Source organism: Eufriesea mexicana, unplaced genomic scaffold (genome assembly GCF_001483705.2).
Source record: "Eufriesea mexicana isolate 0111107269 unplaced genomic scaffold, ASM148370v2 scaffold2720, whole genome shotgun sequence".
Classification (NCBI taxonomy): domain Eukaryota; kingdom Metazoa; phylum Arthropoda; class Insecta; order Hymenoptera; family Apidae; genus Eufriesea; species Eufriesea mexicana.
In genome coordinates this window covers 107013-132331 of record NW_016910777.1, presented here as the reverse complement: position 1 = coordinate 132331, position 25319 = coordinate 107013, and the positions used below count along the sequence as shown (strand labels likewise).

Sequence of the window (25319 nt, the reverse complement as noted above, 5' to 3'; positions counted from 1 at the left end):
CGGATTCTAAGAGCGACAGCATGAAGCGGAAGGTGCGAGAAAAGTTCCTCAATATCTGGTGAGTCAATAGATATCGATGCTCTCTTCGCGGCTTACCACGGGCTTCTTCTTTCTTTGCCGTTTTACGACCGGTCATCCGACTTCTTCACTGGCAAGAGCCGCCATCTCGGTCGAGACACGTAGGGGACAGGTGAAGGAACGATAAACTGGCCGATCGATTTTCTCGCCAACCGATGTTTACGACGAATCGTCCGATCGAAGGAAGAAGTCGCGTGTTTTATGCTAGATTTTTCTCGCATCATGGCGTCGATCGCGGCTGGTACCCGGTTTATTTATAGTTTCGTTTGTTATTTCGTTTCTCTATATGTCCGTGATAAATATGGCGCTTGGCTTCAAGAATATTTCTCCGGATTTTTGCCAAGTGAAACTGGAATCGTGGTGTTGGACTTTTGAATCTTTTTCTACGTACTTTTAGCGTGACTCGTTTCGCGCGTGTTTTGTACAATTGACAGGAGATTTTACGTTTCCAATAGTTACGTGAAAATAGTTTCTTTAACCCTCTTACGCTCTCGTCGTTGAAACGTGATTATTTATTTAGTAAACGAGAATATCTCGCGGATATTTCGATATGAAATTTCTCGAAAAATATCCTGACATTCACCTTTACGAAAACATTGCTCATTCGCGAAAAAGGGATAATTAGCAATATCGTAAACACACCCTGTGTAACTGGAAATATCGAAAATCGATTTATAAAAATTATTCACTTCAAACGACCGAAATAAATCAATCTGTGAAAAGCATATCAATTACTACCCGTATGAGACTCGATATTTTCGACACCGTACCATACCCGTATGAGACACGAGCGTGAAGGGGTTAATCCCCAATTAGAATTCGCGAGTTCCTCACCGCAAATAACCAAGCCGAGAACTTCTCGCAAACAACAACAAGAAATCCCGAATTATATACACACGCAACTTGGGCTATTTTTAATTCGTCATTTACGATTGACGTCCGCTGATTCGCTAAAACCGTCACGTTCATTGAAACTTACCATTTCGAATAAACTAATTTCACGTGGACCATCGCTCCGCGCCGTACGACGTGATCGAAATAAACCACGCGAATTCGCGAAAATACGAATTATATACTCCCAGAGTTCACCGGGGTTAAACCGTGGTCGATCCGTGCGCGTTTCTTTCCTGGTGCACAGTATCATGAGACGCGGACCGTTCGCCGAACACGTTCGCATCCATGCAAATTTCCACGACGGATTATTTTGTCACGAAGGCGATAGCTATCTCTGGTTTAAACGTCCGATCGCTTCGACGCCGATGATTAATTTCCCTGCCGAGGAGACGTTCGCTGTGATCCTTCGGCGCTGCTGGCGTAACACCACCTACCTGCACGCCTCGCGCCGTGTCCATCTTGCGAAGATCGATCACGCGCAGATCACACTGACAGCGGATGAAAATAATGGAAAAGAGATGAGAGAAGCACGGGGAATAACAGGAATGTCCCTTTCGCGTGCCATCGAAGGCAGGCGGACGGATAGGTCACGAGGAACGACGTCGAGTCGAGTTTGTATCGTGGAAATCATTTCCACTGTAACCCGTTTAGCTCGAGAAAATGGATAGGTCGACGAGAAATCTCTGGTAGTGACAAATAAAGATTGCGATCTTGATGGACGATTTTGTGGCAGAAAATTCGTGGCGTCGCGGAGTTTTTACTTCTTCGCTACTAGCAGCCTTTCAGATAAATACGTGTTTCCTCTGGCTCTGATAAATATCAGACAACAGGTGCGAACTTGTGCCAGGTTCCCTCTGTTTCAGATTATACTGCCAGGTTATTCTCTGGATCGCGTGTATGGGAAAAAATTGTGTATTCCATGGCATATTTCGATGTGTCCCTTTCACATTAAATTAGCGTCGAGGTTTTAATAGCATTTTGAGTATGCTCGAATGGTTTGAATCCATTTCGTGTATTATTGACTTTTCTATAACACGGTGAATTCTTCCCTTGTTTCGTCCAAGCGTTCCTGTCGTATCGAAATCGTGTTAAGCGAAACTTAAAACGAATGCGGACCAAAGGGATGTGTTAAATGTTATTTAATGTGAAATCGTGTCGTTAAAGATTGTGTTTAAATTGGAAAGCAGCAGATATTATTCCAATTTTCACTAAAGCGATGTATAATTACCTAAAAAGCGTTAAATACCTAAAATTATACAGGGAATTCGGCTCTCATATCACTCGCAAGAAAAATATTTCCAAACTGAAACGAATAAGGCAGGTGTCGAATCGATCCTTTAAATATTTTTCTTCCACATTTTTCTTCACGTACCACATCCTAGACAGTATCCGTCCACTGTACACACCCCACAGTGCGTAATTAGAAAACTTCGTACAATTTGTTTCACCTCGCGCTTCGGTAAAAAAATATTCAACGTACCATCGGTGAAACGCATAAGGGAATGTGGGAACCACTGTTCTGGAAAAATCTAAAACAACCGCCACACAGCTTTGTGAAGCGTTCTGCAATCTGTCAACTGAATCCCATTTTTCATTCACCTCGCGAACTCCTCTCGATGCCACGTGAAAGCGAGAAACCCACGAAATGTGCGTTCTCGAAAATTTCGAACGAAAAAGCTCGATATAGAAGTGGAAATGGAAACGAAGTTTTGACGGGTCTTGCTGCTCGTTAATTGCGGCCAAATGCACGCATTCGGTAGAAATCGAGCATTATCGCGACGCGCATGAAACGAATACCAATGAGCCACTGCGAACTTGTTAAGCTAGACAAGTCACTGGTTCGCGATAGCTGGGTATGATTAAGTACCGCTGATAATCCGATCTATTAAGCCGCTGTTTCTAACTGCGATGTTCCACGACGACAGTTAGTCGGTTAGAGATCGATCACGATCGGTTCTCCGCGATGCGTACAGCGTTTCTTGATCTTCCCTGTACGAGAGAGGTAATTAAGATTCGAATGTTTCGTCGAGTGGAGAAGTGCGAAATGTGGCGAAAGGCATCGTGGCTGCGATGTACCAAATGCGCGTGGTGGAATAATAATGGGAGCTTTGTGGTCGTGGTTTTTATGGTAAATGATGGATAGTTGGATGGACGAGTAATTAGTAATATCAGGGAATGGATAAGTTACGATTTATAAATTTTATTATTTTGGTTCGTTATTTTATAAGAATTTAATTGTTGGCACAATGATCGATTATTTGAGCTTTTAATGCCGTTTCGATGTCATGCTTCTGAATATCATGGGAAAAATATTTTAAAATTGTATCTTCCAGCGAAAGGGATTAACGATCTGTTAGCGGGCTTGCATTTGGGTAGGATTCTAAAAGCCAGGCAGAATTTGATGTTTCCGCGTGATCTTTGACATTCACGGTCTGCTGTTATTTTCACGATGCTTTTTGATGTTTCCATGTATCAATAAATTCCAGCTAAATAATCGAATATAGCATGCTTTCAGTTCGTGCGCGTTGAAATCTAGAAAGTGGAATTATCGTGGAAAATTCATATCAGTGTGGCACAAAAATATTCCTTTTCCTCTGACGATCCCCATACTCTCCCTCTCATTACGAGAGAAATAATAAATGGTATTAAAATTATTCGTTGGTGTTGGTTTAAAGGAAATATATGAAAACTCAGCTTTTTTTCCAAGATGCGTGTGATAATCAAGTTTTTATCCGGTAGTTGACGCATTGGACTTGTTTGTCATATAATTCGTCGAATTAAGGATTATCGTGTAGCTCGTAAAGTTAGTCGATAGTATGAACGAGTCGTAAAAATTAATCAAAGAACCTCTGTTCCATTTTTTCGCCTGACTATGACGTTCTTGATCCACTAATTTCGCCCGACTGATAAAACTGGAATGAGTTCGTTCAATCGATTCGATACCTCTCGAATCGTTCGAGTCATTGCTTCCACATCGCATTTGTATCGGTCATTAAAACGCTGTCGTCTTGTATAAAATTTAATCTACTAACGCAGTGCCGTGTTACGTCCTCTATGGACATTTTTCCCGATTTTATTGAATTAAGCCAGCGAAATATAAATTTTTATCAAAATTCCCTCGAAAATATACTTGTCGGATGTTTCAGCTACATTTTCTCGGAATAATATTACATTTAATTATTCGTTTATCCCTTTGCGCAATGCTGTAAATTGATACTGCAGCTCGATAACCTCGTTACACCACTTTCGAGAGTAGCTCTGTGACGATCTTAATTGATCCGATTAATTTCAATCAGTGTCTCGAAAAGAGAAGCAACTTAGTTTAGTCTGAAGCCAGTTTTAAGTGCTCGTTATGCCATTCAAATTTTTATGGTAACTCTTGGATCGACGCAAATATCACAGAAATTTTCGCCAGGGCTTAACAATTTATTATATTTACCGTGTGCGGCCATTCGTCGAAAACTATGCGAAGTTTTCATTGCGAAATTGCGAGTATTAACGGAACGTAATTTTGCACGAATAGATGAATTTGGAAGGTATTATAGAAATCTCGTAATTCGACGTTTCGTACGAAGTCCCGCGCTTGGGCGAATTTTAATTACAAACTTTCACAATCGCGTTATGTAAATGTTACTCGGTTATCGGATATGACGCGACGGCGAGTAAACAAATGCGTCATACCACAAAAAGCTGATTTGTATCATTCAGGAATCTTCGGATGCAGTTTATATTCCGCAGTAGTATAAGTCAATCAATAATCAGACGCGGTTCTTCGACATACAAACGAAACTCATTAAACTTCGTAATATTCGCGAAGTGTCACTGCATATTTTTACAAAGCATTGGCAGTACCTTCCTCGCGATATTCTAGCTACCACGTGTTCTCTGTCAGCGTGTTTGTTAAGGTAAAAATTGAAAACGACATTGTGGTCGTCTCGAATAGTTCTTTCTCTGTCCCCTTTTGACTTGAGGAATTAAAAATATGCTGCATAATTTCTAATCTAAAACCTGACGAAATATGTCGTATCGACGTTTTGTTTCTTTTTTTCATTTTTGTTAACGCGAATTCTTTTCATTATCTGGATATTGTTTTAAGTTATTTTAATATTATTCCAGGACACTGTAAGGAGATTTCAAGGTCAACTAAAGAATACTCGTGAAAGTGAGTAGTTGAGAAACGAATGAAAATGAGCGATCTATAAATTCGAAGAAATCTTTGAGGGAAAGGAATTATTCGGAAACGAACGAATCGGTGACAATCACAGTCATGATGACGACACTGTGTTTGTCAGAAATATAGATTTCGCAAAATGTTACAAGTCGGTGGATTGAAAATTTTTCCTAGGCGACTAGCCTAGGCTTCAGAGAATATTAACCGACGTGCTTTTTCGAGACTGGCGTGTTTGTGTCAACGTTGCCCGATACAATTTTCAGGGGCACACTTTGATCGCGTGGAACGCAGATTGGAACGAGAATGCCGTATAAAACAGTGACGACCGTGATAAATAATAGTCAAGTTTCATTTGACGCGCGTGAAAAGTATGAACGTGGATGTCCAGCGCAAACCGTGTCCACCATGCACCGGCAATATTTTTTCAGCGAATACGCCGTCATTAAAATTGGTCAGAAGTTATCTACATAGAGTAATTCGTTCCCATTTGACCCTAAAATTTCTTCCTTTTCGCAATGAAAGTGAAGTCTAATTTTCAACGATGGCAATCGTAGGAGGAGGAGGCTTTAAATAAAATATTTCAACCTTACTATTTTATATTCTAGAATTTTTAGCATTTCAAAAATTGAAAGTTTGACACGGTACTTGTCTATGCGTAATCGTATTAGATTATAGTTCATAAATACTCGGAAACGCTCACTGACCTATATCAAACATTTTTTGCGGAACCTTTTAGAAATTTTCCGAATTTATTTACCGTGTCCACATTAATGCACTTTACTCGGACTTTAATACTCCTTCGAATCTTAAAATAGAATTTTACACATTTAATTAAAAACCTCGATCCAATTATACAAGTTTTAAACAGCATTAAATGACCTTAAACGGCCTTCAAATGTCAAAGTATTTGGGTTAACGAATTCATCTTGGAACGAGCCATCCGCTCGCATGAAAGAAAATGCACAGTTCCGTTAAGAGAAACCAAGGTCACCTTGAAATCTCGGAAGCACGTCTACCTGGCAAAAATGTGTCATCATTATAAGATGTCCCCCTCGAAACATAGTAAGTTCCATGTGAACGATTATTTTAAACAAACCATAGCATTGGAAATAATCGTGTGCGAAACTTCAAATGAAACATCCTGCGTATACGTATAATTTTACGTCAATTCCGATTCAGCAAATTATCACGATTACAAACAGGCTTGCATGAAATTCACCGTCCTTCGTTGAACTCTCGAAAATTATTCCAGGAATCTCTCAGCAATTTTCTCAAGCCCCACATGTACCAACGAGTAAATGAGTCGAAAGGAAATTCTCAAATTGCAAAATAAAACCTTTTATCAGCTCCCTTCGCAGCCACAAGAACCACGCGGAAACCCTCTCCGCGCATTCCTCCGTGGAAGAATTTTCCAATAATTCAAGTCTTCGTCGAATTATCCCCGCGAAGCCTGTACCGAGCCTCCATAGGTTCCCTTGCAAAGCAAACAGCTCGCGACCAGCCGACTCCGTAACCGCACAAACACCGGGCCCTAAATCAAAATTAGCCGCGAGAGAAAGCTAAATAAATTAGACTGTCTCATAATTTCGTTCATACACTGTTAATAGCGGGAACGGTTACATCCGTGGGGATTATAAATCAGCCGGCTGTATTTGAACGCGCGGCACACGCGAGGCGAGTTCGGAGCACGAAGTTCCATAATAAATCAAGTCGTCGCCCCGGCGCGTTAATGCCCCCTCGTCGATCGCTGATAGCGCGAGACTTTTATTTAAGGAGCCGGGACGAAAAACGGAAGGGGTTGGCGCGGAATTATTTATTCATTTATCCGCGGCACTTTATCGTGCTGATCGTCGCGGCAGGATGTCGCTCGAGGCGATGGCCGCGCGCGTAGAATTTCGAATCGCGGCTCGCGTGAAAGGAGAGAGGCTGGCGAAAACGAAACGAAAGGGGGAAAAAAAAAAAAAAAAGGAAGGCCGCGGAGGAAGTTCCGTTCCCGTGAATTCCGCGTCCTCTGAATCATCGTCGGGCGCAAGCTAGGAAAGAGAGAGGAGCAGAGAGGCACCGGTCTACGTGGTTACGTAACCGGAGTTACGAGACGATTTAGGATTTTGATTAGGCCGGTTGAATGGAGGCTGAGCTTTTCTCGGTCTTGAATAGCTTTTCTCTTGCTCACTTTTTTAGGACAAAATGATCGTCCGTTTACAAGGATGTCCATACGCGCGCATCGTGAAAGTTGGGGAACTCTTTGACAAATGAAAAAGGGAAATGAGAGATTTATCTGCTGGTGGAGAAATTTGTAAAATGAGAAAGGTTCATGTGATAATAATCATGCATAAATTAAAAGGGAAACAACAAATACCTACTACGATAAGTGCAAAAATCCTCGACAAGATGGACGTGAAATAAATCGTAATTAAAAAAGGAAAAACAGAGATTTTCTGCAATTTTGGCATTGGAAATTTGGTAGTTGATTGCTAGCTTTCTTCGTGTCTCGTTTTTGTCTCTGTAGACGGGACAGAGATGTTCGTTTTGTGTTTCTGATTTTGCGGAATAACATTTTGAAATTGAACTTTTAATTTTAATTCTCTTCTCTGTGGAATTTGAAAGGTGAGAAAATGGCTACTCGTCGTGTTTTGCTCGAAAATCGTAGAACAATATATCGAGTTTCGAAAAATTTTCCTCGCAACGAAATTCGATGTATTTGGAAGGGTTTATTTCGGGCGAAAACGAATGCGGAGCTCTGAGGTAAATTAACAAAAGTAACGAATCAGTTAATCTGACAAATTGGACAGAGTGAAATTTTGACAGAAAAATCTGCGTGCCTTTGAATATTAAAACTCATTCGGTAGATTCATAGAGGATTGGAGTTTTATAACAAAATTCTTTCGAAACAGAGATACTTGTTTGATATCTAATTTTTCCAATTAGTCCTTTAGTTATATTTTTTGCAACTTTTTAGTAATTTAACGTATCTAATCGAAAACTTATGAATAAAAATGTACGCGGATATGCAAAAAGTTTCATTTCTAAATTGCGCATTTTACATAATTATGAACTTTATCAAGTAAAATTAAATGAATTTTATACGTCAGGTTTTATAAAAATTCCTAACAAGTTTCGCGTCCAGCTTAAAAAAGTCAGATATCACGTGTACAAATTTAAATGCAAATAATAAATATCCCGAAGATATATGATATAAAAATAACAGAACAAGCAGGTTTTATAATTACTTTTCGCATAATGAAGTTTTACATAATTATATTAAAACGTGTTTTACACGTCGCTGTCCGTTGCATCTTTTATCTCGCATGCACGTTGCTTCGTGAAATGTAAAAAATTCATGATGGATAATACCAGGAGAATTTCACGTTTATCGAATCATTATTGATCGAAAGAAGAGCGAAGCGAGCTTGAAATATTCGAAAAAATACCTCTAAGTAAAATTCCACTTCGTTCTACTGCATCGTTAGTCAGTGTTAGATGATTTATTGCTCTGCTTTCTTTTGATTTTGAGATCGCGAGCGAACAATTATCAAAATTTGATTAATGGATCAGAAGAAATCGGATTTGATGTATGATGCATGAATCTACGAGAAAAGCTTCTACATTGAATTTTGCTATTTGCATCTACAAAATTGAAAAGAAAATATTCCTCGCGCGAAATAAGTATGATTAATTAAATAAAATTTCGCACTTTATTTAAACGAAAAAGAAGAAGCAAATAGAAATCGGGAAATAAATCTGTACATGTATAATGACAATTAGTTCGAAAATTCGACTGAACGGCGAAAAGGTGTTGCAGGTGTTTCGGCAATAGCTGTCAAAATCCCAAAATATTATTCCTTTTGGGACTAACAAAAGCTCTTTCGCTTTACAGAAAGTCGTTCAACCGTTTGATGAGCTAAAAAATCTGGCCTCGTTAATACGAGTAGGTGTGCCTTTGATCTTACCAGTCAAGTGCTGGCTTTGTGTGACATAAAGAGAACAACATTCGTATTGAATTCTGAATGAACAAGGGGAAAATATCGGAAACTGCTTTGTTTTTAATTTTCTTCCAACTTAACATAACCCTTTTTCCTCCAATTTTTCGATAAATTTTCGAGGAAACATGGATACGCGTTTGCAATTTCCCTCGCAGAGTTTTGGTAAGTAAAAATTTTCTGTAGAGGAAATTGTTCAATTTCGCCTGTTTCTCCTAGAGAGATGATCTCGGTTCCGAATACAAACAGTTTCCGAACAAACATTTATGTATACTTAGGAGTCCATTAGCTCAGGTCAATAGCATTCGCTTCCCGAGAGAGGGCTGAAATGGAAGCTCCGCAGTTTCCGCATTAAACGTGGTAATATATACATATATACGTATTTTTCTTTTCTTTTTTTTTTTGACAAATTATCTTGTCGGAGTACGAATTAACGTGGGATTAACCGAAGAGGATAAATAACTGGAAATTACTGCAAAAGAAACGAAAAATCACCGGGTAATAATTATCTCGATAATTAACTTATCCCTGATCTTCTTCTATTTTTATATTCTTCTGAATTTATCATCCGTGACGTTTACATCAAAATTCAATCTCGTATCACCAATACGAACCTCGAAGACCAATAGCGATTTATAAATCCTCGCAAAATAATTTTTATCAAATCCTCTGCTATTTTTAATGCTCGATACTCAACTCCACCGTGTATCATTCGTTATCTTAACACAGACACAACGGTTTCCCAAACTTCACCCCTCCGATTCGCTTTTAAAGAACCCTCTTCGAGACTCGGAGGAGCAAGCTGTCTGCCAAACGCAGTATTTATCATCCGCGACGAACTTTGTCGTTCAGAGAAATTAAGAACTTCCAAGAACCTTGTTCAACACGAGCGCGTCACAATTTTGAACAATTCGAGAATTGGTTGTACGATGAGGAATAGGAGAGTTTTAGCTGTCTTGAAACAGGGAACGTTCCTGTCTAGAGGCCAAGGTGGACGTAGTTTAGCTCTCTGGATGCATGGTATTTCGCGTTTCATCGACTGGCTTCCGCTGATCTACGCGCTGATCTACACGTCGATCTACACGTCGATCTACGCGATGATCTACGCGTCTAGCGTTCGACAGCGATTCGATCGAATGGTTCGCGCACGCGCGAGTCTCCTCTCGTGTGAATAGGGAATTTCACCATGAAGAAGCGAAGCGTCCAGCCGAAAGATCGGATTCAGCCGCGATTGAAACCCGTTCCATCGTTGAACGCGATTGGGGTTAGAGGAATTTTGATGGTTTGGCTTGGAATCCACGTAGTTGCTGTATATTCGCGATTTAATGGCGGTGTTTTCCTTTTCCCTTTTTCCTTCATTCTTTCCTTCTCTCCTTTTTTTTTCTTTCTTCTTTTCTTTTTTTTTTACAGTGAAGGGCGATGAGCGGCGATCGATGTAGGTTGAAATTTCGATGGTTCGCATTGGGATTCGATGGGACGTGTTGGAAGCCGTAGGAGGAACGAAAGTTTTAATGGAAATTTCGCGATTCGAGTTTGAAAGTGAAGTGTAGGAATACCGTGGTAAATCAGCTGTGCTTCAGCGTCGTAAACATTATATCCGACTATGATAATTCCTCTATTATTGATAATAATAATTCGTTCATGACATATCGAAATGATAAGGAGGAGCAATTTGCACGACTTTCCATCGTCGTAAACATTATATCCGACTATGATAATTCCTCTATTATTGATAATAATAATTCGTTCATGGCATATCGAAATGATAATATAACAACAACGCTATAACAACATTTCTCGTTATTTTAAGATAATTATGCGAAGGGGGGTCGTTTATAAAATCTTCCACTTTTCTGAAAGGAGGAAGCTGTAACAAAAGAAAAGGGAAAAACGAAGACGACGAGATGAACTTGGCGAGTAGCTGTTTGATGTTACGCAAAAGAAAGAAGATGAGCATCAGCGTGGGAACGGTTTACGTTCGGAATTCGAATTATTAATTAAAAGAATAAACGGGACGACAGAAGACGTTAATTAGAACCTTAATTATCTTCGTGCAATTACTTTCACGGCAAACAATCGACGCTCGTTGCACTCGACCCCTCTGGAGGCTTTGAAAAAATAGCCTGCTCCTTTGAAACAGGTGCAACAGGCTAAATGAACACTTTAAGCTTCCTAAAGTTACATCCACCGAATGCTTCAGCTGCAAAATGTAGCGGACAAAGGCCTCGTTCCATTAGCTCTTCCCATAAATCTCGGCGAGTAGCTAATAGATCGTCGAACAGGCCGGCTCGTCGCGGACAATCGTTGAGTCGTGTTCGATTTGTTTATCCTGTAATAAAGTACAGGCAGTTCAACGTGAACAGCAAAGCTCATCGACTCGCTTACCCAGCCTCAAATGCCAGTTACGTTCGTTTGGCAGTTTTAATAACTGAGAAACTTTGATGTTCCTGCCAGGCATTTAAATGTCAAGTTATAAATAAGAGGCCACTGCTTCCGAGCATAATGCCGGGGCCGATATGCAACCGCGAACACTGCATTTTACCACGGTAAATCGTGCATTTCGTTGTTTCCCGAGGAAGAAACTCGGTGAATGAAATTAGCGCGGGATAACGAAGTTTCTTTTAATGGAACGAGCGATAAAAAGCGGAGAATCGCGTTGCTCGAGTAAACAATGTTCGTGGAGGCTGCTAGAAGCAGTTAGGATTCGATTAATCCCCAGAGGGATGTTAATCGAAGGCTAGATTGAAATTTCAAGTTGCGCTTCGATTCGAATAAATTATTAATTTATTCAGTTGGCGACAGTTTCCGCCCGAATTAACAGTTTGGTTCCTTGGAAGTAATTCAAAGTAAACGATCCCTTTGAAATCGCACCAGACTGACAGCGTGATCTTCTTTCGCCGAATATCCGCTCTCGGTGTGCTTTGAGCAGATTCATTATGTTTTCTCCAAGATCTTTTCTATTCGACGTTGTCGTAGACGATCTATTTTTCATCGTCTGTTATCGCACGTTTCAAAAATAGCTAATTTTCTTCGCGTTTTAACAAAGAATCGCACGCGTCAACGCGCTTAGCGAGGTGAATTTCTTTCAGTTCACGGGGTACCCAAGTGTCGAGCTTATTCGCGTATCCAAGTCGTCTCCAATGATTCCCGACAATCGATCTTGATATGCTAAGTCTCTCAGCAAACCTCTCTTGTCAAACGTCGATTTGCGTCGATCAGTGATACGTTCATATCAAAATCTTCGGATGAAAATTTTGTAAATCAATTTTGACACTGTCGTATCTTTGAGACGTCTTCACCGTACACGCTTTTATGTGCTTGCACTGCATTTTCTTAGGAAAATATGACGAAAATTCTGTTTGGAATTATCTATACAAAAATCAATGTCAAATAAACAATTCTTTTCAACGAAATTGTGGAAGACCTTTTTAAAAATAATATTTATCGGATGTACGTGAAATTTGCAGTTTGAAATGAAGTTATCGTTAACACGATATATTTCGAAATTCTTCGACTGTAGATCGAGGTTGTAGAGCTACCACAGAGTAAGGTTTAACTTAAGGTTTATGCTACGTTTTCTATGCTTCTGCCCTCGTGTCGTATAATAAATGGAATACTTTTTGTCAATTACGAATGCGTGCGAAGAGGAGTTGAAGCATTCCTTTCATTTCGTATTTAATTGAAACGTAACGCAATGTCATGGAGTACAAGGGAGGATGAGAAGGAACTCCTTGCGAATTTATAATCCATCATTCGCTCGGTACTTCTTGCCAGTTGGTTATTTGTTTTCATCGATCACCCTGTATTTTTAATACCTTGAAAGAAAGACATTTTTCAAGCTTCCACTCTTCTGTGTTAATTGCGGTCCAAGTTATTCCAACGTACGAACGTTATTGCATTCTGGTATGAATCAAAGGTGGATATAAACAAAGAAATTTCTGGAAAAAGAAGAAAGATTTTCCTATATATATATTTCAGGATTTTTATCAAATTTCTAAGGCATAAAGCTTCTCGGTTGCGTAAGAATAATTGTTTTTCGCTGTTCGACTTGTGGTACTTCTTCGCAACCACTATGCTCGACATCAGATCGTTTGAAAATGGCTTCCCGTGGTCGTGATTCTTCGCGTGGCCGCCATTGAGCCGCGTTTCATTGAAATTCGCTGTTTCGCGTCCCGTTCCTTATGCATTCACGCGGCGAAGATCTCGTGGCGAGCAACACGTTCGAAATCGTTTCGTGAGCGATTAAGCCCGGGGCCCGTGGGATTTTCGTCAAGATTACGCCGAATTACCGGGGCAAATTGAATTTCGTGGCGGATCGTACGGCTCTGCCTGCCGGGAATTCATTTTTGTCGCTCGAAACAACCGACACACCCCTGGGACCGTTCCCAGTTCTGTTTTCGTCGTGATTTTCGAACGGGAGGGTCCGTTCGTGAAAGCATTTCGAATCAATTTCATCGAAGCAAATTGTTCCGAGACCGCTTGGCATTGCACGTGAACAAATATGTTGCAGTGTCTTTAAGTACAATTAAAGTTTCATTATCGATGTTTACATGGATTTGTAAAGCTGCTTTGTTATTTTGGATAAATTTCGGGACATTGAACGCGTTTCCTCCGTTGGAACCAGCTCCACTCCCTGTATTGGCAAATTTTAACTATCTTTGGCAGCTTTTTGTATTTAGAAAAATATGTATAAATAAAATAAAAATGTATATAGAAAAATATTTTTCGTTATATGGAGATAAGCTATTAATTTTTGCATTTTCTAGCGGTTTTCAACGAATTCGTTACTAAAGGCAACTCGAAGGTATCCAGTCATAAAAGGAACAATAGGACTGAAAAATATAAATACATAAAATTTAATTCCATAATAACACTGAAACCGTCAAATAGATCGAATATTCGCGATATAACCAAACAACCAATAAATATGCATGTCCCGTTTCATGGAAATTTTATTTATACTAAAGTTTTATTTGTCTATTGTGTACGTCGCGTTCTCGGTACGTTTCACATCGGAACAGCTGCATTCTCCCGAACATTTCCAAATTTATGCAACATTTCCGCTCTTATTGCAACTTTCAAACCATCCCCCAGATGTTCGAGAAGGAACGGAAATAGACATCGGCGAGACATTTCCAAAGAATGCTCGCTCAGGGTTAACTAGCATCCCCCTAACAAAACGAAAAACCTTCAAAAAATCAGTGAAACATGGAAATTCTTTTTTAGTTCTCATATTATACATCCCCATGTTGATACTCGCAATTCTCCACGAGGAATCCATCAAATGGGTTAAATTTGTTCGAATAATGGAACATTCCTCGTTAAAAATTCGATAACCATGTAGCATTCATGCTTCGCTATGTACCATGGTATATCACGTATTTGAACATGCATTTTCCGTCTTTCCGTTTACAGGGTTTCGTTCTTTTTTCTTTTCTACGGCGATTCGGTGTTTCACGCAAAATCCGCCATTGGGGGAACATGAAGCCTCGGAAACAACCGTTCTGCGATTTTCCACGGTGTTAGATGATGTACATTTTTGTAAAAGTGTAAGAAAATGCGTAGAAAGTATGCTCTGAGGCTTATTTTTAAACTTTGATGACCAATTATAGTTATTCAGAAACGCGAATAATTTGAATTATAGACATTGATAAACTCGGGATTCTCTTACCTAACTTGTGAGATAACAACGAACCCGTGAAACGCACATTTTTCGAAAACTATGGGTGATAGAGCAATTCCGATTACGGATTTGTGTTCCGGGATATTGGAAGAAAAGTTAAAATTTGTTGCAAATATTGGACATTTCACGAAATGATCTGTTTTATTTTCCTTTCTTTTTTCTTTTCTTCTCGCGAAAGAGAGAAGCGTGCACGGAAACAAACGCGAATCGATTTTCTCACGAGAACAGGGAAAATAAACCGGGGTAAACGCGTAATTGTGTACGAAACACCGACGAGTAAATGCATCGATCGGAAAGCAATGCAAATGTTGTAAATCGGCGTTCGCGGAAGTCGTGCGAAAATATGGCGGTTCACGCCGGAAGTTGCGGAAGATGAAATTATTAAACGGTCGCGTTTCAAGAGTACGCTGATTTCAATGCTCGATCGTTTCGTTCAATGGAATTTTTCATCGCTCTGATAAAAATGCAAGTGGTATTTTAATTTCATCGATAAAATGCTTCGAATCGATTCATTGACCGTTTGCACGTTAACTCCGCTCGTTGAATTTATTTTAATTTCGCTGCGCGAGCATTTGATGATTAATCTCGCGTATGTCAAATAAATTTCAACTCTTGTTCCACGAAGCTAATCGATTTCACGAACGACTCTCGTCATGGCATATTTTCGCTTCGGAGATATTTTTCGAGTATATAATATTTCTCGTTACCTATCTTTCTTGACGAATACATAGATCGTCTTGATATCCGATCGTAGGATAAGCTACAATTTTTCGAGATCGTTGGGAAAATATTTTCTCCCTTGGTAGCTCTAGATGCGCTCTCCATTTCGCTGCAGCGGCTCGTAAAGCATGGATTTAGACAGCTGGCATGAAACAGCGTGTAGACAATCCGTGAAAGAATGGACGAAATGAGACGTGGCGAACTCGAGGATCGGAATTCTTCTCGGTCTCGTTCCACGTACGACTTATTCGATCGCAACGAAGGATGTATGATCCGTGGCGGTAGCAAGCTTCGTGGCGTTACCGCGAAATGCCATTAAGCTACCGTTATCTCTATAATAACCTGCTATTGCCTGGTTATAATAGGGAGCATCACAAAGCAAACATTATCGCGCACCACGATTGGATGCCCGAGCTAAATGCGGATTGCCAATTAGCAGTCTTCGCTACGCGTGCCTCTGCTTAATCTTCTTGATCCTGCCTCGATCTAGACACATCAACTCCCGCGTAACACGGAGTAATTGTATTTAGAGATCTGACGTGATCGGACACGGCGGAATTTTCAGAAGTACGCTGATACCTGTTGTTTCGGAAGACAATAGGAATTGTGAAATTCGTCGCGGAAGCTGGCTACATTATATTTCGGCAGCTGGCAGCTTCTAGGCTTTATCGACCATGGGCTTTCATCGCGGATGATGTTATCGAGAGGAATTTTCGGGAAACAATAGAGCAGGTTAATGGTTTACGTCCAGAGATAGTTGAATCTCCTAAATTAATTGAAATATCGGTAAAGCGATGGAATCAACGACAGAGGTTTGAACACTACGAGCTTCTGTTCTAGGACATCTGAAAACACTCGTGTGAGATTTCCCTTAACCTAGAGTCTTATAGGACCTTCCTTGGGTCCCCAGAACCGAGGCCGAACAGATTCCATGTTATTTGACATACATTCTTATTAACGCGTATCAGGAATGTAACGTTCTTACTAAGAAGTAATATTTTAATTAAAGAAGTAATAACAGCGTGATGTACAGTTGGGAATTCAGAAAACGTCAGCTGTGATCAACAACGGATCAGTAGGTTAGCCTAATCTGAAACACTCGTGTGAGATTTCCCTTAACCTAGAGTCTTATACGACCTTCCTTGGGTCGCTTGTCCTAGCCCCAGAACCGAGGCCGAACAGATTCCATGTTATTTGACATACACTCTTATTAACGCGTATCAGGAATGTAACGTTCTTACTAAGAAGTAATATTTTAATTAAAGAAGTAATAACAGCGTGATGTACAGTTGGGAATTCAGATAACGTCAGCTGTGATCAACAACGGATCAGTAGGTTAGCCTAATCGCGTGCAAACAGGATGATGCACGCGAATTTCTTGACAGTCACGTCTCCACTAACTCAAAATGTTTAGGCATCGTTTGACGAGGATGACGAAGAATATGTATTGAAAGAGACACTCTCGCTTATGGTTGTTTAGGTTAGGTTTGGTTGCTAGTGACTTCCTCTGAGCTCTCTACAGCAGATAAGCCGTGACAAAGGGAACAAACGATACGCGTTGGAAAGAAATACTCTTGCCTCTGTGTCATCTCGACTGACTTCTTCCGAACTCGCTATACTAGGCAACGTGTGACAAAGAAAATGGACGACAGGTATTGGAAAGAAATACTCTTATCCGTGTTGTTCATCCCGACCAACTTCCGATCTCTCTGTAGCGACATTTACGTACGTACACGACATTTGCATTCGCTTTTACAAAAACTCTCGGTGTTCAGACATTGCGATGCAATGTTGAAGAATGTTTTATCGTATAACAGTAACGGTAATTATAGTTTCTTTTTCCGACACTTCTTGCTGGTAATATTATGATTGGAAAATCGCGTAGCGCTGAAGCAACGCCCACGACAGATACTCGTTAATGCAGACATTATGCGAGTACATGCTCGCGTGTTTAACGTCACACGGTTTCCGTGACGACAAGAGCGGGAAATGCCTAAAGGGCTCGCGAAGCTCGTTTCAACAACGCTGCTGTGAGTACCATCTAATAATCATAGTTCTCCAAATTGGTTCAACCCCTGGTACATAGCTACTCGCATAAACGTTTCTACGTGGAGTAAAGGGCGTCCAGAGCATAACGCTGTTCCGTTTAATAGATCTCCTGCCGTTTATGCCATTGGAATTGATACTTCATCGTCGGACACGGTATCACACGGTGTAATATTTGCGGAACAGCGCAAGCTTTTCTGTTATTTACAAAGTGACGGAACTTTTCCTTTTTCTTCTCTCGAAGATATACACGCTGTTCGATCTTCTCACTGTGGAAAAGCTTTGCTTGGTATTTCACGGTTTTCACGTAGATATGGTATAATAATCGTGATCAGCCACGTATGTTATCTAGCACGTTACACCGACAAATCGATACATCCCTAATGTAATTCCAATCCGTCGTAGGTCAGGCTTCATGTTAATTTAGTTCAATAAGCGCATAACCCATTATTGCACAAAGTACCGAATGCCGATCAACAAGCGTACTCCGACGAAATGACATATTAATCCGATTAATTCCATCCGGATGACGAGTTGCAGGGGTATGACGTGCATGATCTCAAAGGGTCTGCAAGCTTTCAAAGGGAACATCAACCCTTCGTTTTTCTGCCCCCAAGGGGAAGCGGGCTGTATAAATTAGCATCTCGGTTTCTGACACATCTCCAACTACAGAAGCAAGTAATTAAGTAGATATTGCTACTGCGAGAGAACGCGCGGGACAGGGAAGAAAAGAAATGTACAGTTTAACGCTCCGAACACGAAAGTGCTTCGTCTTTTCGTGTCTGTAGGATTCACGGTTCGACGAGCGGTGAAATTGAATTCAATTCCCAACTTGAAACGTCGTCTCGGGCTTCGTTTGGCATTCTCGTGTAATTTTCCGACATATTTCTTCCAAGCTTATGACAATTTTTCTGACAAATATTATATCGGCATCATTGAAAATCGATGGTAATTGCCAGGTTTCTGAATAGATCGATGATAAGAAAGAAATGCGAGAAGTTGGAGGAATTTCTTAACAATAAATTCGATAATCTATACATTCTCTGCGAATCATAATTTATACCTACTTATCGGTCAACGTCGAGGCTTCATGAAACGGTATGTTCAGTTAATAATGCGAAATTAAATTCTGTAAAAGTTTATAGTGATAGCTATAATGTGTTTGCGTAAAATGAGCAATGATTAATGCATATAATAACCTGTTTCCAGGTGATATCTCAGGTTTGATCGTAGGGAATAATAAACGTGGTCGTAAAAATTAATTGACACCAACAATTCAATTTCGCGATAAAAATCATCCTGTACTTTAATTATACAGATAAAATTCCGTAATCGCGAAATGTAATTCTTGCAATTTATTACAGCGACGTGTCAGTGTCGTCGAGCGTTCGAGAGTGGCTACGTTCGCCAGCCTTCGATGCACGGCAATGGGAAGATGAAGAGCTTCTGCTGATGCTGCAGACGATGTTCGTCGAGCTCGACCTACCTCAAAAATTTAACATTCCTTTACCAATCCTGCGCAACTTCCTCTACGAAGTCTACAACAACTATAACGAAGTGCCGTTTCATAATTTCAGGCATTGCTTCTGCGTGGCGCAAATGGCAAGTATACGCGACCTACGCTTGCATCTAACTGCAACGTGTTTCGTTTCAACGAACGAACAGCAATGGTATAAATACGATCGGAAATTACAATTCCTGGATGTCGTTTGCGTTTGCATCGAGGAATGTTAATTTGAACTTGCACTCGAACGATATTTAAAGTAAACGTAACATCGGTTATACGGTATTAAAAATTAGAAAAGTAGACGCGAAGTGAAAGGTTATGGAAACAGCGACGAGAGAGAAAAATGAGAAATAAGAAGATGCGCGATTTTATAATGGTAACACGAACGTATGACAATCAGCTGTATCAAAAAGAACGCATAGCTAGCTGGTTTCTTTAGAAATTAAAATTGTACTTGAATATGCTTTAATCAGTGTTCAATCTATGCAGATGTACGCGATAGCCTGGGCAGTGGATCTTCCGTCGCTAATCGGCGACCTGGAGGTTTTTATACTAATCGTCTCCTGCATCTGCCACGACCTAGATCATCCGGGCTACAACAACATTTATCAAATAAACGCCCGCACCGAGTTGGCCCTGCGTTACAACGATATCTCGCCTCTGGAGAATCATCACTGCTCCGTGGCCTTTCGTGTCCTCGAGGCCCCGGAATGCAACATACTGGCGTCGTTGGACAATGCCACCTATCGAATCGTCCGCGAAGGGATCATCAGATGTATTCTCGCGACGGACATGGCCAGGCACAACGAGATCCTCGGACAATTCACCGACATCATCCCGGAATTCGATTACTCCAGCAAGGCTCATATCAATCTAGTAAGTCGCGTCACCTTTTGCGCTGCTTCGTACAGTAGTAACTCTAAAATGGAACACTCGAAAGGAATTTTTTAGTACAACCTTGTAATTGCTGTAACATCCAGATATATTTTTATTTGCCATCGAATGATCGAATACGGACAGTGCAGTTTAGAAATTTCGCGAGACGATTTTTGAGATTCAGAGCGAAACAGCGATAGGTGTTCGTCGTTTGTTCCAGTTATCGATGATCCTCATCAAAGTGGCGGATATTAGCAACGAGGCTCGGCCTATGGAAGTCGCGGAACCATGGCTGGACAGGCTGCTGCAAGAGTTCTTCAAGCAGAGCGACGCGGAGAAGCTCGAAGGCCTTCCAGTGACGCCGTTTATGGATCGCGACAAAGTAACCAAACCCTCGTCCCAGGTCAGCTTCATCGGTCTCGTTTTACTTCCTCTTTTCGAGGCCCTAGGGGTACTGCTTCCAGAGCTGCAGGTACTTTCGTTATCGCATTTACTGTTCGACGACTTCTAGCATTGTTATAGTGGGAATCCCATCGCGATGCTCCAAGGATTTAATTCTCCTTCGGAAGGAGATAGTGGCTCGAACGATATCGTTTCGTCAAGTAACTCGAGACGTATTAAAATGACTCTAATCTAAAATTCGTGTTACATGAACTTTGTTTAGCAGACTTGAAGGTTTAAAGAGAAGTATGTAGAACTAACTAGTACGATATTAGGAATCATTGTATATCTGTTTATATTCATAGTGCATGGAAAGTGTCAAAGTCGAGTAGGTTAGATGGATTCTTGAGTGGCTAGGTGATTAGAAAGTGATACATCGAATCCATTCAGTTTCTAGATTCATAATTTCACGATTTTTAAATAGTCGGATAGAAAGAAAGATCTAAATGTTAGTGCTAAAGTCATCTTGACGTGTGCATAAACCAGCGTGTACTGTCAAGAAGTCACCGAGACTTCTACATCTACCAGGTCTAACGAAGATTGAAAAATCTCTGTTCCAGAGCCTAATAGTTCAGCCGGTGAGGGAGACATTGGAATACTATCGCAGATTGCACGAGGCAGCGAAAGACGAGCGACATCAACGGAAAAGCCTCGCGGACTTGGGCGAATCGACACTGGTGACTACCACTTCCGGCGGCAATGGAACGTCGAGCGTGGTGAAGTCCACCTCATCGCACAGCATGCGCTCAAAACGTTCCACAGGCACGACCCACTCTCGATCCCGGTCCACCGACGACGATATCACCGAGAACCTGACGGGAGAAGACGCGGAGAACCTGGAGAGTTCCGATCCAGAGACAGCGACGGAGGTGGAGGTGAGCGAGAAAACGTTAAAGTTCAAGATCTCGACGGAGGGAACGCTGTCTGGGCCGGCAACAGGTAGGAAAAGCTACCCGGGTAGCCGGAAGGGTAGTCGAGAGAAATCGTCATTGGATTATCATAATCACGACCTGGTCAGGGCTGTCAGGGAGCACGAACGCGAAAGAAAACGAAGTAAAGGAGAGAACCTTGGCAGCGATCTGAGCTCGCCCGTCAGTGCATGGTCCGCGGAAGAAACCAGGATCCTGGAGGAGTTGGAGAAGGACGAAACCGTTCAATTAGACGCGAAGTTGAACGACCGGAGGATAATCGAGGGTAACGGGAACGTGGTGGTCGAGAACCGGCAGAGGAATAACTTGAAGAAAACTAGTAGCTTAGTAGAGAACGATCAGGAGATCAGGTCTAGTCGTATAGAGAATCAAAGGGAGTCGGTTGGTCTCCGGTGCTGTTGCGAGGATAAAACTGGGTCTAACAATCACAAGTCCATCTTCTCTAGATTAAGAAATCTTACGGATCGATTGAGTATTAGTTTCGACTCGAAGGACCCTCCCGCGCCGAAATCGACGAAGCACGTGACAAAGGCGCTGAACAAGAGCAACTCGGTGAGCAGCGCGGTCATGGCGACCACTTCTTCCAGGCACAGTAACTCCATAGTGGTTTGCAAACGTTGCAATCTCGTCAAGGCCTCGATAAAAGAGAGCAAAGCTATCGCGACGGTGGTGGAATTATCCTCGATGGACAAGCACGCGATGACGCTGCCAAAGGTGAGAAAATCGACGGATTACAAGAACAGAAACTGGAGGATGGTGTTCGCCAAGGAGAAAAGATCGTCGACCTCGTTGGAAGCTTTACCTGGCGCGATGTCGGACAGCTCTTTATCGAAGCATAGACGGAATTCTTCGAATCCAGAGGGCAAGTCGCACAGTCTGAAAGAGGTGAAGGGTCAGAAGAGTCTAGACATCGAGTTTACGGAGATCGAGGTGCATACGAAGAAGCAGAAGCCGGAGATCGTCGTGAAGCCTGAGCGCGGATCCAGAGAAGCTGTGCAAGAAGACATAGGTAAAATAGAAATTAGAAGAAGCTCGGCCAGCATGGAAGACATCTCGAAGATGGCGAAGCAGGCTGAAAGCGTGATGCTGGGTTCGTTGGAGCCAAAGAAAGCGGAGGAACGTCCTCACACGGGTAGCTTGGACTCGATGCTGTGCAAGGAATCGACCAAGTCCCGGAAGAAGCCAACCTACTCCTCGCCAACGACAACATCGTCAAAGAAGTCATCGCCAGGTTTGCTGTCGCGGTTCAAGTCAGGTATGAGCATCGACAGCACTAGGAGCAACAGCAACAGCGATTCCTTGCACGATCAAAGCTCACAGTCGCCAAGCGGTTGGATTTCCTCCCTGACGGCGAGCTTTCGCCCGAAGAGGCAGGTACCGGAAGTCCCCGTGTCGTCGCATTCTCCGCGTTCACCGAGTCGAGAAGAGATCAAGTGATACGACCTGGTGGCCGAGGACTCTTCCGAGAAACAGTTGTCGGGCCTGCACAGGTGGCTGGCTGAGAATATTTTGTGTTGCAACGGTTGAAACGTGCACGCGTTTCGTTCATCGATCCTCCAACGAGGGTTGCTACTTTCTCGCGCGTTAAACCAGGCAAAACGATGATTATCGGGGGTGGGGGGAGACGGAGCCAAAGATCGTTGACGAAGGCTGAAACTAAAAGAAGATCGAGAGAGATATCGCGACACTAGGATCACGGAACACGGAACACGGAAGCGAAGGAAATCGAGTAACGATGAAAAGAGCGTTCGTGTTCTGCCGACATTGCCGACAAAACCCGACTAGATTGTATCGTCGGCCATCGTCGGATCACGTCTGTCCGTTAGCTGGAAACGATTATTTAGCCCTCGACCTCGCGGGCTAGACGTTCTTCGTAAACACAAATTTCCGATGAGGCTTTTCTCGATCGCAAACACGCGTCGCGTGCGACACTGGGCAGCGAAATTTCGCGTTTCTCACGCGAAACTCGAAGCAATTCCGACTCGATCGTGTTCCTCCGGGTCACGTGTATCCGGTATCGGGTGAACGCGGACTCGATCGTATACCACCGCTTTGTTCGACTTCCGGGACGAGCCTTCCCTTCGACGAGGAGGTAAAGAGAAGATGAGAAACATTCGCACAAAGAATCTGACTGTTCTGCCACATCAGGGATGGCTTGGAAATTTATCCGAGCGTAAGAGCTGAGAGAGAAGAGCTGCAGAAGGAGGAAGATAGTCTCTGGAACGTTGCGCGAGGATCAAACCGCAATTGAAAAAGAAAAAAGGAAAAAAAAAAAATAGATGTCTTATAGTACGTGCGTGTAGTATGTCGATTAGCTGTTTCCAAATGTAGCCAGAGAATGTGTGAGTGTAATTAACGTTCGTATCGAAGCCAAACTGTCGAACAGCTGGCGAATACCAAATATATGTGTATATTGCTCCTAATTATCGATCTCCGTTCCGAAGGCAGACTGAATGAAAGAGTGGGAGAGAGTGTGAGGGTGTGAAAGGGCGGGAGAGAAAGGTAGATGGAAAAATTGCGTACGACGAAATTAAAATTGTCGAAATCAGGCGGTGTGAATCGAGTTGAAATCGTAGGAGGATGGAATAGACGAGGAATGAAGAAGCTAGGAGGAATCGAAGCAAGAGGAAAGGAAGAGAAGACGGATAGGACGGCCTGAGAGATAGAAGAAGCTGATAGGCGCGGCATATAAACTATTTTATTTATTGTCCAATTAAAAGAATAGCCTAATGAGTAATCATTAATGTTGTTCGTTATTATACATATATACATATATATATATATACATAAAAAATATATATATAAATATATGCAAGACGCAATGTATACAAAGACGTGGAAAAAGATATGCAACTCCCATCGAGACGAGAGCATAACGTATATAAATATTATAAATACATAACGAAAGATGATCGTACGGAGAAGCAGGTCTATGTAACGCGAAAGTTCAACGTATTGGTAGATAGAGCGAAATGGATCTAGACGGACACGTCGTGTCGAATTGCGATGGAAAATTCAACAACCTGCCCCATTTGAAACAAGATGGAAAGGCAGTACAGGAGGAAGAAAATAAACGCGAGTCTCCCTTGTAACGAAAAACGAGATGGAACAACGAAGCAGAGAGAAAGATAGGAGATCGGATAACATTTCGTGTTTCGCAAACGTCGCTGTGAAAGGGACGAAACCGATAGGTTCTAACTATTTCGAGGCGACCACTCGCACGGAAAACGATTTTGTTGATCTGTCAGAAATTTAGATGAATGTTAAATAAACGCTGTTCCCACGCCGAGAAGGTCTGTCTTCCTCTGTTTCAAAAGCCACGAATATTCCGCTGGAGAATTGTCTAGAAATCGCTCAAGTTCTTCGATCTAACGATACGACACGCTATAGTACCTTCTTCTACTCGCACAGCCAAGTAATACGTTGGCCCTGGTAATCGTTGCTCGTCTACTCGCTAAATTTTTAATGGATCGACAAAAATACACCCTTGGTCTATTCTTCGAACGCGTTTAGAACGAGGAGTGTAAGAAGCAAAAGAGGATGCACGATAAATCTGATACAGCCTAAAGCAGAGGAATCCTCGTGATGCACGCGTTTCCAGCCTCGACACAGAATCAGTTCTCTGCGTAACGGCGTCTCGCTTTTTCATTTTTAGATGTTTATATTTTTATACTCCACCAGCAGTGTGTCTGTACGGCGATGAAAAACCGCATGTATTGTTGAAGTCTAGTCTTACGTTATCGTCTTCACCACCCAAAAAACTCGTCTCTCTCTCTCTCTTTCTCATCCCCTCTCTCTCTCTCTCTCTCTCTCTCTCTCTCTCTCTCTCTCTTCCTTTTTTGAACATTCTTTGTTATTCTACGGCGATCGTAGAAAAAGAAGAGCAACCCTGTTGCGTCCACGCGACCGGCCCTCTGCATTCTGCGTAATGCTTGTTCGATTTTCCTCCCCTCGCGAGAAGCCGCGAGAAGAGATTCGTTCAGTGCATTTTCCC

At 41.8% G+C, this 25319-nt stretch overlaps 1 protein-coding gene across 1 annotated transcript; it reads left to right on the top strand.

The window, feature by feature from the left end:
• Nucleotides 1-14: 14 nt before the first annotated feature.
• On the top strand, nucleotides 15-24063 carry Pde9 (phosphodiesterase 9). The gene is made up of 5 exons (XM_017904137.1): nucleotides 15-58; nucleotides 18937-19174; nucleotides 19569-19955; nucleotides 20176-20427; nucleotides 20957-24063. The coding sequence occupies exons 1-5, from the start codon at nucleotides 21-23 to the stop codon at nucleotides 22760-22762; spliced, it is 2721 nt and encodes a 906-aa protein (XP_017759626.1). The 5' UTR covers nucleotides 15-20; the 3' UTR covers nucleotides 22763-24063.
• Nucleotides 24064-25319: the final 1256 nt, after the last annotated feature.

What these genes read in the sequence shown, in the direction of transcription:
- Pde9 (XM_017904137.1), top strand. Translation starts at nt 21, where the DNA reads ATGAAGCGGAAGGTGCGAGAAAAGTTCCTCAATATCTG. An exon ending in GCAAGGCTCATATCAATCTA is followed by an intron (nt 19,956 to 20,175) that starts GTAAGTCGCGTC and finishes CGTTTGTTCCAG; the next exon opens with TTATCGATGATCCTCATCAA. An exon ending in TACTGCTTCCAGAGCTGCAG is followed by an intron (nt 20,428 to 20,956) that starts GTACTTTCGTTA and finishes TCTCTGTTCCAG; the next exon opens with AGCCTAATAGTTCAGCCGGT.